General features: G+C 35.2%; 1 protein-coding gene across 4 annotated transcripts in view; it reads right to left on the bottom strand.

Annotated features, from left to right (window-relative positions):
- The window catches only part of pik3ca (phosphatidylinositol-4,5-bisphosphate 3-kinase, catalytic subunit alpha), a 46,009-nt gene that overhangs the window by 8,099 nt on the left and 22,389 nt on the right, over window positions 1-15,521 (bottom strand). For 2 of the 4 annotated variants that reach the window (XR_007828666.1, XM_051122103.1), the window contains exons 1-14: window positions 13,310-13,888; window positions 12,314-12,416; window positions 10,263-10,674; window positions 9,736-9,945; window positions 7,203-7,453; window positions 6,552-6,797; window positions 6,307-6,392; window positions 4,973-5,078; window positions 3,948-4,100; window positions 3,507-3,641; window positions 1,859-1,983; window positions 1,518-1,764; window positions 1,335-1,438; window positions 1,056-1,227 (exon numbers count right to left, since the gene is read on the bottom strand). Coding sequence is in view for 3 of the 4 variants with exons in the window: in XM_051122103.1 (XP_050978060.1) it covers window positions 1,056-1,227; window positions 1,335-1,438; window positions 1,518-1,764; window positions 1,859-1,983; window positions 3,507-3,641; window positions 3,948-4,100; window positions 4,973-5,078; window positions 6,307-6,392; window positions 6,552-6,797; window positions 7,203-7,453; window positions 9,736-9,945; window positions 10,263-10,614 (2,187 nt within the window). In the remaining variant the exon portion in view is untranslated. Of the gene's footprint in view, window positions 1-1,055; window positions 1,228-1,334; window positions 1,439-1,517; window positions 1,765-1,858; window positions 1,984-3,506; window positions 3,642-3,947; window positions 4,101-4,972; window positions 5,079-6,306; window positions 6,393-6,551; window positions 6,798-7,202; window positions 7,454-9,735; window positions 9,946-10,262; window positions 10,675-12,313; window positions 12,417-13,309; window positions 13,889-15,254; window positions 15,302-15,521 lie in introns of those variants that run through there. The other 2 variants (XM_051122104.1, XM_051122105.1) reach the window with 2 other exon arrangements.

Genomic DNA, 15,521 nt, shown 5'->3' with positions numbered 1-15,521 from the left:
TAAGTGGTTAGTTCTTTGTCTGTGTACTTCGGTTCAAAATGGTAGGGTAAGGCAAAAAAAATAATCATCCGACACCTTTTTTGTAAAAGGCGTTTGACTTTCTTTGCACGTTCGCTTTGTAAACTGGGTGGGTACTTCCACCTACGTCATGCTCATGCATGACCTTTCCAACATGACTACATAATGCGTGAGGTCGAGCTAGTGGGTGGGATCGTGTAGAGCCTTGTGAAGCTGCATTGAAACTGCAATTTAGACCTTCAAGCCATTGGCCCCCACTGAAGTCCACTATATGGAGAAAAATCCTGGAATGTTTTCCTCAAAAACCCTATTTTCTTTTCGACTGAAGAAAGAGAGACACAAACGTCTTGGATGACATGTGGGTGGGTAAATCATCAGGAAATGTTATTGATTTTTCTATTATCTAACTGCCCTATTATAGATTTCCCACTACACCAGTAGAAAGTTGCCATAAAATTAAATGAAAAATACAAATGCATTTATCAATCATTTTAATCACATATTAAAAGAAAAATTACTATTTTCACCATTTGTTTTATTAATAACTCCTAAATTTAAAATTGTGTTTTCAGTGATACTGTATAATTTTCATTTATTTATCTGTTTTAGTTAATTTATTTTTTAATCGAATTGCAGATGAATCCATTTATCTAAATGCTAACAGCTGTTTACTTGATTTATATATTTTTTCCAATTTATTTCTACATCTCCCAGTTGATTTATTAGATTCCTTAACTGATTTTTCAATTATCAAATAATTATGATTTGAGCCGCCATTGTGAAAAGCTTCTCACTCCGAAGAACAGACAAGCCATTAGCCTCCTCAAACCTGACTCACGGCAAATGCAAAACAACTTAACTGGCTAATAAACTTTAACTCCTTCACATTAACGACACTGAGTGGGATGTTTAAGGTAATGCTTGAATGCTTTTTAAGGATCACCTCACAGATTAGATGTTGTATCCTCCGTAAATCTAATCTGAGAGCTAAGGTTTCACTCGCAGCGTGCGTAAAGACTCTCAAAGGCTGAGTTTACCTTCTGAGTTTCATCCTTCTTCTCCTGTTTGAGAATGTCTGTGAGGTTAATGAGCTTCTCCATGGCTTCCACTTGTCTGCTCAGGTGCTTCAGGTACATGCCACATGCCCGGCAGTACGACTCCAGCAGCAGACCAAATCGCTGACTCACGGTTTTATTGTGCATTTCTGACCTGCAACCCCACAAGGTTACAATTTAACTTGGAACATGATCATGATATTTAGGTCAGTGTATATAAAACCCTGGCAGAAAAGAAAACAAAAAGCGGAATTAGCTTACTTCAAATGCCAAAAGAAGAAGTGCCCAATCCTCTGGTTGGTAAGAGCTTTTTTCAGCAGAAATCGCACCAGTGGGTTATCAAGATACTGCTCATACTTCAAAACCTTCAACAAACGAAAAGTGAAACATTGTAACAACAATGAAAAGGCATTTATAAATAATAACTGACTGTATCAGTCTTACCTGAACCAGCTGAATGAGGTACTGCGAGAGTTTGTCATCAGTCAGATACTTCTCAAGGCACCGAACTGCGAAGTCTCGGATCATTGGATCAGGATAGTTACAGTCAAGCAACTCCATGGCTTGTTCCGGCTTTATTGCGGGCCAGTCTTTAAGAAGACAATACATCTGTGCAACTTCATCCCTGGAATTCCACTTCACCGCCAATAGAATCTTGGGCAGGATTTCTGGAATATTTACACAATACTGCCTAGAGTAGAAAACACAAACACGGTTTAAAATACACTTTTCTACCAGAAGACACCAAAATGAGAAGAGTTAATGGGGACGTTAGACTACAGTACCTGTGTCTCCATAAGAAGTCTTTTTCCTGCTCAGTGATCTCAGAAAGTGGGTCCCTGTTGCCTAGCTGACGAAGTTGCTCTATATCTGCCTCTGTCATGGCATGGTCTCGTGCCAGTCTGCTGCTCTGTAATTTAGAAGAGAAACTCAATTAATAAACATAGAACAAATTTCACAAAGAGAAATATCACTGAAAAGGAAACCGAAAAGGAAATATTTAAAATATCGCAATATTTACAAATGTTTAAAATACATTTCCTTTTTCCATTTATTTTATATATACAACCATTCAAACATTTGCGGTCAGTACGACTTGGAATTGAAACTTTTAAGCAGAAAAGACACTTAATTATTCCACAAAAGTAATATAAATATTGCTTTCTCTTGAGCAGCAAATCAGCATATTAGAAAGAACTATCATGTGACACTAAAGACTGGAGTAATCACAGGAATAAATAAAATGTTAAAATGTATTAAAAACAGAAAACAGTTATTTGAAAGTGTAATATTACTTCACAATTTTATTATATACACTACCACTCAAAAGTTTGGGATCAGTAAGACTTGTAATGTTTTTTAAAGAAGTCTCTTATGCTCATCAAGGCTGCATTTATTTGATCAAAAATACAGAAAAAAAAAATGTTATACTGCAAAATGTTATTATAATATAAAATAATGGTTTTTATTTTAATATACTTTAAAATATAATTTATTCCTGTGATGCAAAGCTGAATTTTCATCAGCTGTTTATTTTGTTTATTTAAAGACAAGTTTTTATTGATCAACGAATCCTGGGGAAAAAAAAAAAACAAAAAAAAGTATCACTGGTTCCAAAAATATGAAGCAGCACGACTGTTTCCAGCACTGATAATAAATCAGCATATTAGAATTATTTTTGAAAGACCATGTGACACTGAAGACTGGAGTAATGATTTGGAAAATTCAAATTTAATAACTATATAAATTAAATTTAATGTATATTAATATAGAAAAACATTGTTTCACATCGCATTGCAGAAAATAATTTCACAATATTACATTTTTTTCTGTATTTTTGATCAAATGAACACAGCCTTGATGAGCATAAGAAAAGTCTTTAGAAAACAATAAAAATCGTACTGATCCCAAGCTTTTAAGTGGCAATGTAAGTGACTTTTTTTCAGAAACATTTTAAAAATAGTACTGACCCCAAACCCAAACTCTTGAACAACAATGTGAATAAACCTCAATCACCATTCAGAAATGTTGAGATTTTGAGCAACAATCTTTGCAAGACAGACTTAATATGGCCTCTGCTGTCATTAAACAATGGTGTCTACTTCTGTAGAATTGATGCATCAGTGATTTTTATTAAGAAAGCAGTAGTATCAAGTAAGCCTTGATGAATCAGATGAATCAACAGTAATGTTTTGAGAAAGTGAACAAGCATCCAGGACCCACGCTGCCAAAAATTGTATAGTCACTGCTTAGATCTATTACAAAATTAAATGAATGAACATGATAATTAATAAATGGAGTAATGACACACACTCATGAGGTGACAGTAGAGAATGACAGAGATGTTTCTCATGCTCCTTGTAAAGGGTATTAATAGCAGCAGGAAGTGTGTCACTATAATTAATTAATTAGGATGTGTGTCTGTAAGCTCACCTGTCCAGACTGGCAGTAATTGTATCCCATCTCCCTAGATATTATCCAGTTAGCATGATCCTCAATTGTGGCCATGTCAGGGAACTTAACGGGTGAGCTGAAATGGTCAAACTCCAGCTCAAGACATGGGGTTTCCTAGAGCAAAGATAAATCAATAAATCAATAAATGAAAAATACAGCAAAACACATTAACAAGAACTAATACAGTTTTACCATCTATGCAGATACACTCCTGCATGTATTAAGGCCATTAGACTAAGATTTTTCTTATAAATTAAAAAAAAAACGAAATAAATGAAATAAAAACAACACTGAATAAACAGATTTAGAACATACGTTCATGATTAACCATGTCACCTCAGATTAGACAACAGAGGAATCGTATTAGAGCTTATTAAAGTGGCTCAGGGCTCAAAGAGGTTATGCAAGAGAGGACAAAACCTTATTAGGGTTGGAGCCTGTGACCCCAATGGGGTTGAGGAGGTCTTCTAGGCCGTGTGGTACTGGCCACAGGTTCAGTGCCATCTTTCCTGAGACCAGAGTGTGTGTGTAGTCAAACAGGTTGACGTTTCCCCAGGCCAGTGGACAGTGCTCCTGTACAAAATCATTTAAATGTTAATTTCAAAGCCCTCTGATGCAAACAGCTAAAACAAAATTAATTGTAGTCATTTTAGTATTTCAACTTCAACCATTTCAATTAAGATTTTTGAGGAAAACATTCCAGAATTTGTCTCCAAATAGGGGACTTCAATGGGGATCAACGGGTTTGAAGGTCCAAACTGGAGTTTCAACACAGCTTCAAATGGCTCTACATGATCCCAGCCGAGAAGCAAGGGTCTTATCTAGTGAGACGATTGGTCATTTTTGAAAAAACAGAAATTGTATATACTTTTAACCACATATGCTCGTCTTCCACTAGCTAGACTTCACGCATTAAGTAGTCATGTTTGAAAGGTCAAGCGTGACCTAGGTGGAAGTACCAACCCAGTGTTAACAAAGTGGACATGCAAAGAAAGTCAAACACCCTTTATGCAAAAAAGATAAAACAGTGATGTTGGACAATATTGAAGTTGGAAGAGAAAATAACACAGAGTTTGCCCTACCCTACTTTTTTGAACCAGAGTACACAGACTAACCACTCATGCCAGTTTCAACATGATTACGTAATGTGTGAAGTTGCGGGCACGCATTGCAGAGCTAGTCCAAGAAGAACATTTGTGGTTAAAAAGTATATACATTTTCAACCCTTCAACCCGTTGGCTCCCATTGAAGTCCACTATATGGAGAAAAATCCTGAAATGTTTTCCTCTAAATCCTTAATTTCTTTTCAAATAAATAAAGACATGAACATCTTGGATGACATGGGGGTGAGTAAATTACCAGGAATGTTTTATTCTGGAAGTGAACTAATCCTTTAAGCTTTATTTCAATTACAACAACAATACTACAGAAAAGCAAGTCATCACCTCTTTCGCCCCCTTCCTTCCTTTCACAGAGCAGATGGACAGACAGAGGCGAGCCGCCCGGGGGATGTCGGGAATGTACATGTCATAGGTCAGCCACTCGTTCCACCTGGAGATAGAGAGAGAGATGTCAGCACGCTATCAATTTTTGAAATGTATAATTTTGCGTTTCAAATATCTGACTTTTGGTCATAAAACAGTGTGTGACTTGAGGAGTCGGGCAACCTTCAGCCACCAGTGGCACACTGAGAGCAATCACTTGCATTCGAGAGAAATTAATAAGACTAATTATCATGCGGCTAGGGCCTACAAGACTGAAGTAAATCTATTTACTTTTGCTGACAGCATGGACCTAGCGTTCTCACACACTCTGCAGTGAACTTTGTATAAATGAGGGGGATATTTTGAAATGAGGCTTTCTACAGAAAAAAGATAATGTGAAGTGTTTGTCACAGTGATTACCAAGAAAAATGACACTTCATGTCAGAAAGGCTGCCGACGCATTCACTAAATGTCCTTTGACATTTAAATTTCAACATAACACATCTGCATACTTCAGTTCACTTCGATGAACTTACAAAGAAGTCTGTTTGAGCTATAGAATAAAACATCTGTATATTAACTGCAATTTTTGTCTCACAACTCTGACTTTTTTTATACAATTCTGAGTTTACATCTTGCAATTCAGACTTTTTTCTCAGAATTGTGAATTTATATTTTGCAATCGCACTTCCTGAATGTAATATGTGGCCCTGGACCACAAAACCAGTCTGAGCGTGCAAAAAAATTTTAAATACTGAAAAAATCACCTTTAAAGTTGTCCAAATGAAGTTCTTAGCAATGCATATTACTAATCAAAAATTACGTTTTGAATACATTTTTGGTAGGAAATTTACAAAAAATCTTCATGGAACATGATCTTTACTTACTATCTTGTAAAATGTATAATTTTGACCCATACAATGTATTGTTAGCTATTGCTACAAATACACTTGTGCTACTTACGACTGGTTTTGTGGTCCAGTGTCACATATGTGATTCTGTGCACTAATATGAATATGAAATGAAATACACCAAAAAATGTATTGCCCAAACACATTTTGTAATAAAGATGGACACTTTCTTCCATAAAATTAGATTTCTGTTAAAAAGGATATGACAAAAAAAGTGTGAATTCCAAGATATATATTTGTAATTGCAAAAAAGAAAGAATTGTGAGACATAAAGTCGCCATTTTTTTCCCATGGCGGAAATAGGCTTCCATAGGATTTTTCACACACTTTCACTTGGTAATAATTCAATTATGGTCTCAGATAGCATCAGTGATCACATGGTACCTTGGGTTTGAACACGGCACACGCTGTGTGTTGACATTATCACACAACTGCTCTCCACCATGGTAGATCCCTGTCCGCACATAAATCTGAAACAAAACGTAAAAAACCAATTAGCAAGAAAATGCGATCATAAAAAGAAACACACAAAAAGCTTTCTGTTCATTCACAATGTGAAACTTCTGCTATCTTAATAAACACTTCCCATGCGTTTTGTATAATGAAAACTTTCAGAATACAAAACGCACCTTGTCAATGTCCCGAATATTCACATTAACGTATGTTGCGCAGAGGACACGTATCCTCAGAGTGCTGTTAATGGTCCAGAGGGATTTGGTGGAGGCCTCTCCGTTCATGTAAGGCGTGGCGGTGGAGATGCGGCGGGCGTAGGAGGGCATGGTGAAGTTGTCCATAGGCAGCTGAGAGTAAAGACTGTCCTTGGACATAAGCATGAGGTTTGGCAGTCGACCCAGCATAATGCAACTCCGTACATACTGACAGAACGAAAAAGAGAGAAACACAGAGACATTTCAGACATAAAGCCACATAATCAGCACATCTCATAGACCGTCAAGGCATCCAAAATGTCCACAGTTATTTTTAGCATCCTAAACACTAATTCTGGCAATACTTTTTGTTGGGATGATATAAAAGTTCAAATGCAGCCGGATACGGAGACTACACATTTGCATTCTGTGTACTAGCTGGTTTTGACATAATGAAAGCCTGGAACAAACACACGACCAGTGCCAAAACCTTCAAAAAAAAAAAATCTGAGACGACTTGAAATTTCAGATGGCTAATTAATCAGTGTCCAGTACGAAAACATAAATCTGAACTAAAAAAGTAAAATTATGCATGTTTGTGGTACTTCAGTGAGACTAAAAGGCCCTAGATACCTTGTACTGACTGATGGGGTATTTTTCCAAAAGATACTCGTCGCAGCCGCAGACTTTCAGGATATATTTGCCCTGATATTCTTGCACGCACATCTTTAGCTGCTCGGCCGACAGCAGCATGCTCCTAGTCTTCTTCCTGATGGCTTCGGCAATCACCTGCTCAGGTACGCAGTCGTGATTGATCTTTAGTGTGTACTTTTGCTTGTCGTTGTTGGGAGAAACTATCACCCAGATAACTACAATGATTTGACCTGGCACACAAAGAAGAAGATCAGAGCGTTAACAGGAATGGCATTGAATCGATTCCTTCAGGCATAAAGCATGTGAGAACAAACAATTAATCCCACATGGCAACCGAGTGTGTTAAAAAGAAAAGCTGGATATTGAATGCATCCCAATGAAGTTGTCAGGGAATGAATGTAATGGAGTTGTTGTGCATGGATTCCTCCAGGCAAAGAGAAAACTGAGGGCGAAAGCAAAAAAACAAGCATCATATGCTTCATGACTACTACTATTACAACACAGGCCCATTCACATATGAAAGTAAAGAGCATAGCAGCAATAAAAAACTTCCTGGAATGACTCAACAATATGAAGATTACAACTGGCTTCAGGCTATAAACCATAAAGAAACATTCCATGTTATTTTCAACCTCAGAATCAGTGTGCCGCACCTGTGGCATGCTGTCGATTACCAGTCAATAATGTCGACTGCTCCGCCAGTGCGTATTAACAATAACACAGTCTAGCAGGCAGTTGGGCAGCACAATTAATAAATGTTTAAAACAGTCAAATATCTCACTGGTTTGAAAGCAATGTGCCGTAAATCATAATTTACATCAAATATACACTACCAGTCAAAAGTTTTGTTCTATAAATAAGTCTCTTCTACTCAACAAAGTCTGCAGTTATTTGATCCATGTACAAGAAAAACAGTAAAATTTTGAAATATTTTTATTATTTTAAATGACTGTTTTTTATTTGATTATATTTTAAAATGTAATTTACTCCTGTGATTTCAAAGCTGAATTTTTAGCATCATTACTCCAGTCACATGACCCTTTAGAAATCATTCTAATATTCTGATTTGCTGCTCAAAAATATTATTATTATTATAAATACTATTATTATTATTATGTTGAAAACAGCGGAGTAGAATTCAGGTTTCTTTGATGAACAGAAAATTTAGAAGAACTTTTCTAAAATTATATATATATACACATATATAGACTCCAAGCTTTTGAATGGTAAAGTGAATAATGTTACAAAAGCTTTTTATTTCAGATCAATCCTGAAAAAATGCACTCAACTGTTTTAAATATTAATAATAATAAAAAATGTTTCTTGAACAGCAAATAAGCATATTAGAATGATTTCTGAAGGATCATGTGACACTGAAGAGTGGAGTAATGATTTTGAAAATTTAGCTTTGATCACAGGAATAAATTACATTTTACAATATATTCAAATTGAAAACAATTCTTTTAAATAGCAAAAATATTTTACAATTTTACTGTTTTGCTGTACTTTAAATGAAATAGATTCAGGTTTTTAAACATCATTTCATTTTTTAAAAATCTTACTGTTCAAAAACTTTTGACTAGTAGTGTGTTGATTTTTTTTAAAACAAACACTTTAAAATAAGTGAAGTTTAGAATAGGCAGTATATTCAAATAAATCTTTTGTGTTTTGACACTCACATATTCACAAGTCATGACACAAGCACAACACAGGTCTAAAAAACATTAACCAGGCACTAAAAACTGCAAAACACTTTGCAGTAAGTTTCATATAAAAATACATCTGTCAGCTCATGCAATGACCACCTAAAAACTCAAACTCAGTCAGTTTTGCATAAAATATGCAGAGGATTAACAGGAAGGGGCCTAGAACCATAATGCACTGTTCTGCAGTTGAGTTCTGCAAACTCTGCCCACATAAAATTACCCTGGTAATTCATAAGCAGAAGTGCCTAGAAAAATTGTCTCACATCGAAAGAACTATTTAAGGAATGTCATCACTCAAGAAAAACTTTTTTTATCTCTTGCGGAAAATGTGAGTTTGTGTGGCCAAGCACCACTCAAAAACTCAATGTTAAGTTGTTCTAAGCAGTTACCATGCTGCTGTGTGTGCGTAGTGGACTTATAGTGAAAAAACAAATTTACCAGTGTCATTACCAGCCAAAGGAAAACGAAGTCCATTTGCTTAGCAAAACAACAGCTTTACAATTTGAGATAATATGCCCATACAACAAAGTGCGAGACAAGTTATGGCCAATTATGTGCTTGTGTCATGACTTGTGAATATGTGAGCGTCAAAAGATTTATTTGAATATACTGCCTAATCTAAACTTCACTTATTTTAAAGTGTTTGTTTAAAAAAAAAAAAAAAAATCAATACGCTACTAGTCAAAAGTTTAATACTTAAAACCACTAATAACAATATTTATACAGAAGAATTCATTCAAGCAACTGACAACATGCCATGTGGTCCATAAACTCAAAATTAAAAATAACCCAGAAAACAAACCTACCTTTGTCTAATTTGCCATATATATGCTTTGGAAGCTCTGGTGAAGACTCCACGTTTGGAGGATAAACGTATAGTGCTCGACTATGTGGCCCACTGGCATCTCGTAGCTCTACTGAGTCTTTGCAGACATTAAGAATATTTCTCCTAAAGTCCTGCACCTCAGGATCCTTCACTAGATCAAACTCGCACACGGGCATGCCGATGGCAAAACCTAAAACACATTAAAATAACACCGTCTTAGAACAAGGTCAGAAGAGGAGATAAACCTGCTGAATTAAATACAGTATCATTCAAAACGTAGGGGTCAGCTTCACCAATCCTAACTGATTTGATTAAAAATACAGTAAAAAATAGTAATATTGTGAAATAATATTACAATTTAAAATAACTTTTAAATAGTATTAGGGATGTCAAATTTGGACAATCTGTTCTTAGTGAATTTCAGTTCATGTGAAATGTTTTGAAGTTGTTTCAAGTCATGCACATATGGTAAATAAGGGGCAAAACAGCCCATGTGTGAGGTCTTACCGATTTCTCTGTTGAGGATTTTTTCCTCTCTGTTCCCTACAGGTTCTATGACCTTTAGGAAGGGCTGGAACAGCCGAAGGTCACAAAGTCTTCTTGTCTCATCGTAAAACTCCTCTCGTTCTGCCTCTTGCGTTACACTGACGAAAATATAGGAGGTCTCCTCCTGCAGCAGGTGGTGGAGTGGATACTTCCTAGCCTCCTTAAACAGTTCATGTTTGATTGTGATAAGGGTGGCCTCCCGGAGGCATTCTAGAGTCAGGATCATGCCATTGGGCAGTAGACAGTCCACCAGAATCCTGGGGGGCATCAAATGGATGCCCCATAGTTCTCCCGAGGAGGGTCTTGGAGGCATTATGTGTAGTCCTCGCAATCTTCAACAGGGGAAAAAAATAATCTCCAACCTCTTCTTCTCCTGAGGGGAGATAGGATAAATAAAGTATGTTTTGGCAACATGTGACAGCATGCACTGTGTTCAATAACAATAAAATTAATGGATAAGACAAAATGTTCAGCATTTCAAGCTAAATCTCAGATAAACAAGTCAGCATGTCCCAAAACAAACAAATTAGGTCTTGAGAGACAAAGTCAGTAACAAACAGGAACTCAGACTGCATCGAATGTAATAAAGGTGTTGCCACTCATTAACCGGAGTTATATAATTTGGTATCAGTAAGACTTGTAGTGTTTTTTTAAGGAAGTGTCTTATGCTCATCAAGACTGCAATTACTTGATCAAAAATTCAGAAAAAAAAACAGTAATATTGCACAATGTTGTTGTAATATAAAATAATGCTTTCTATTTTAATATACTTTAAAATATAATTTATTCCTGTGATGCAAAGTTGAAATTTCATCAGCGTTTACTCCAGACTTAAGTGTCACACCCCTTAGAAATCATTCTAATATGTTGATTATTTATTAGAATTATCTATGTGGACAACAGTTTTGCTGTCAGTTTTTGTTTGGAAATGTTGATACTTTTTTCAGGCTTCTTTGATGAATAAAAAGTTAAAAAGAACAGCATTTATTCAAAATATAAATATTTTTTGAACAATATTCTTTGCTATCACTTTTTTATCAATTTAACACATACTTGCGGCATAAAAGTGTTAATTTCTTTCAAAAAAAGAAAGAATAAAAACTTACTGACCCCAAAATTTTGAACAGTAGTGTAAATTGCTAGAACATATTTCTATTTTAAATACACGCTGTTCTTTTTAACTTTTTATTCATCAAAGAATCCGGAAAAAAGCATCACAGGTTCCAAAAATATATTAAGCAGCACAACTGTTTCCAACACTGATAATAAATCAGCATATTAGCTTGATTTCTGAAGGATCATGTGAAAAAAATGTGAAAATTTTAGCTTTGCCATCACAGAATTAAGTTATATTTTAAAATATATTAAAATAGAAAACAGTTCAAATTGTAATATTATTTTTACAATATTACTATTTTTTATGTATTTTCTTCTTTTTTCAAACAAAACCAGCTTTAGTAAGAGACGACTTAAAAAAAACATTTTTAAAAACTCTTGCCAAACCCAAAACTTTGAATGGTACCCAATACAGTCACATCACTCTTAATAGAAAAACATGCTTACAGGAAGTTCGGCACAACCCAACATCTGAGTCACTGAGCAATGACAGAAATGTATCACTCTGTGAGAGAGGAGAGATATTTCCACACAACACAGAGCCAAAAACATTTGGCACTTCATACTGAAGTGTATGAGCTGTTTTTCCCTCCAAACATGAGCCAACAAAAAGACACCCGTATGCATCTCCTGGGTGTAAGGCTGCTGAAAGCGATTCAATATTCTGACAAACAGCATCTTTCACCATGTTAATGTGTTATCCGAAATGATTGGATTCCAAAACTAGGCCATGTGAGAGGAACACCTCGGATCTTTTGTCCCATGCTCCGTTGTGGTTCTTCCAGTTTACTCATGCAAAACAGCATGCAAATGTTTATTGCAGAGCTTTGCAAATCTTGCTAAAGTCACGGTTGATTCTCTTCACAGTAAAAGTAAAGATGGTAACGTGTGCTTACCTTAGTCTGATGTTACGGCCACTTGTAAATGTAAACATTCATCATAGTTCAGACTTCCATCTGATCTGCTTGCTTTATAACTTCTCAGGTCCACTGAATAATACTGGAAACGACAGCAAGAAGGACGAACATTCAGTGTCTAGTGGAAAGTGGACAGCTCGCTTAGTTTACCCAAAACAACTCAACCGATACCCATGCCAACACTACCAACCACAACAAACATCCACAGCAATGTTTAGAGTGACAGAGATGGGAAGATAATAAGATTAAGAGGTTTATCATTCTTGCATATGAATAGACTGAGCCACAATGACAGAGAACAACTTGCTAAAATTAACCGTTTATAGACATACAAGTCAGGTTTATTACAAAGCTTTAAAGTAATACCCAAGTTGATTAGTTTAAAACACTAGTCAAAATACACACCTGAATCATGACAGAGCAAAAACATGCACTAATATGACTATGAACCGGCTTAATATTACACCGTAAAACAAGGGTTTGACAAATAAACATGTTGGAATTTATAACAAGAACTTACTGAAGTATTTCAACCCATTAAAAGGTAAAAAAAAACGTGCTATATTTTTAAAGCAGAAATTGAAAGCTCATATGCATGACATAAATAGCCAGCTAGCAATCCCAGACATAACATACTACTAAAAGGAAACTGACGTTTATATTTGTTAAAGAGTTTAAAAACTCCAAAATGAAAATAAATCTTAGTTAGCGTGTAAATGGGTAATTAAAGACGCATTGTTTCTTAAAACAATAAGATATTGATTGCTTTAGCCACCTAGCCGCTAGGCTAATCCGCTACAGCTAACCCGATAACTTTCAAATAAAATATGCAGTAATATCCCGCCAACGACGCTTTAATAAATAACACACTAAAACAACACATAAAACTTTAAAAGCCCACCAGCGCTGTTATTCAAACATTAAGGAATAAACACATATCTCACGGTAACGTGTACAGCTAACATAGGTATGTACCGAAGAGTTGTTGTGAGGTAATCAGCTGTTGGTGTTCGGTCGCTCGGTCACGGTTGTAAATCCAGCGCGGGGCTTTGCTGGGCCTCTAGCCGCCCCGCTCCGACACGCACCGCCTCTCCATCATCATACCAGCAGCAGCGGCGGCGACGGATCGCGAGCAGTGTTTTCCCACAAATCATTCATCACCAAGGGAGAAACACGAAATACATACTGTCCAGTATTCGATGGATTGGAGAAAAATCGTCAGAAACGCTGTCACGATGGAATAAGGGAGGATCCTGTGAATAAATAAGCACCAAAGTGGCCGGATAGGTAAGAGGGAGGGTGACTGCTAAGGAGGGAGAGGGACAGAGAGAGCGAGGATGACAAACCCAGTGAACTCCTGCTTTTTTTCCCCCCTCAATCGATCATCCCACTATGGTATGGGACAGCCATATGTTCAGCAAACACACGCTAAACAAACACAATCAATTATGAATTGCTAATTGTAAATATGGTATTTAATGCCATCTTCAGACTGGAAATATATGGATTTAAAAAATGTGCCTTAATACGGACTGCTTGACTTTTGATTGAGACACACAGGAACTACAATTGCAGAAGCAATGAATTTTGAAGGTAATAATGAATGGCGATCAATAGACAATGTTTAAAATATTAAATTATAAATAAATCAGAGACATACACTACCAGTCAAAAGTTTTTGAACAGTAAGTTTTTTTTATGCTTTTTAAATAAGTCTCTTACCAAGCCCACATTTCTTTGATCCAAAGTAAGTAGTAATATTGTGAAATATTTTTACTATTTAAAATAACAGCTTTTTAATATATTTTAAAATGTAATTTATTATTTTTTCAACATCATTACTCCAGTCTTCAGTGTCACATGATCCTTCAGAAATCATTTTAATATAATGATTTGTTGTTCAAGTAACATTTATTATTATTATTATTATTATCAATATTTAAAATAGTTGAGTACTTTTTTTCAGGATTCTTTGATGGATAGAAAGATCCAAAGCTCAGCATTTATCTGAAATAAATTAATCTAATTTTAATTTTTTATTTTATTTATACATTTATTTATTTTGAGGGAAAGATATTATAGAAATTAATACTTTTATTTAGCAAGCATGCTTTAAATTGATCAAAAGTGATCATAAAGACATTTATAATGTTACAAATTTCTATTTCTCTTTCAGCTGATTTCTATTTCAGTTAAATACTGTTCTTTTCAACATTCTATTCATCAAAGAAACCTCAAAAAATTCTACTCAGCTGTTTTCAACATAGTTATAATAATAAATGTTATTTGATCTGCAAATCAGAATATTAGAATGATTTCTGAAGGATCATGTAACTGGAGTAATAATGCAAAAAAATCAGCTTTGAAATCACAGGGAATAAATGACATTTTACAATATATTCAAATAGAAACCAGTTATTTTAAATAGTAAAACCATTTCATCTATCTAATAAATCCAGGTTTGGTGAGCAGAAGAGACTTCTTTAAAAACATTAAAAATCTTACCGTTCGAAAACTTTTGACTAGTAATATACAGTTGTTTTTTTTACCCATACTAATTTAGATCTGGATAGTTGCATATATAATAGGTCTATAATAATAATATTAGGCATTTCTTTCCAGACGTGTAAAAATAAAGAGAATTTATCCTCTGTATTTTTTATATAAATGCCTGTCAAATTTACCAAGTTAAAAGTCTCTCTTTTTTTACATACTTGAATACGTTTTTAGAATTGTAAAAGTAATTTAAAATGTAATCTAAATTTATCGTTCAGTATTGCGATATTATTTACGTTTAAATTTTTAAGAAACAAGACGTAGCTCTGAAAATTAGTAAAATACACGTATTCGTTTTCAACACTACTCGCGGAAAGTATAACCGTACTTAAATGATATAGATAGTAGTAATGAAGTACACTACCTCAAGTAGGCTACTTCACAGCCGTTTGTCAAGTCACAGAGTCGCGCATCCTCTCATTGCGCTTGCTGAATCGTCAATCAGATTCTCACATCGATAGGAAATGGACTGTACCAACTCTTGTGAGGGAGGCGGCAATATAAATTGCACTATATTTCCGACAACCCAGCATTGTCATTACGAATACAGCTTTCCAATATATGCACTAGACTTATTCAGTTCTCCATCTATCTTATTCATACAACGTTTCCAACGTATTTGTAGTGTTTT

This window comes from Labeo rohita, chromosome 11 (genome assembly GCF_022985175.1).
Source record: "Labeo rohita strain BAU-BD-2019 chromosome 11, IGBB_LRoh.1.0, whole genome shotgun sequence".
Lineage (NCBI taxonomy): Eukaryota > Metazoa > Chordata > Actinopteri > Cypriniformes > Cyprinidae > Labeo > Labeo rohita.
The sequence above is the reverse complement of the archived record's forward strand: the minus strand, read 5'-3'. Positions and strand labels throughout refer to the sequence as shown.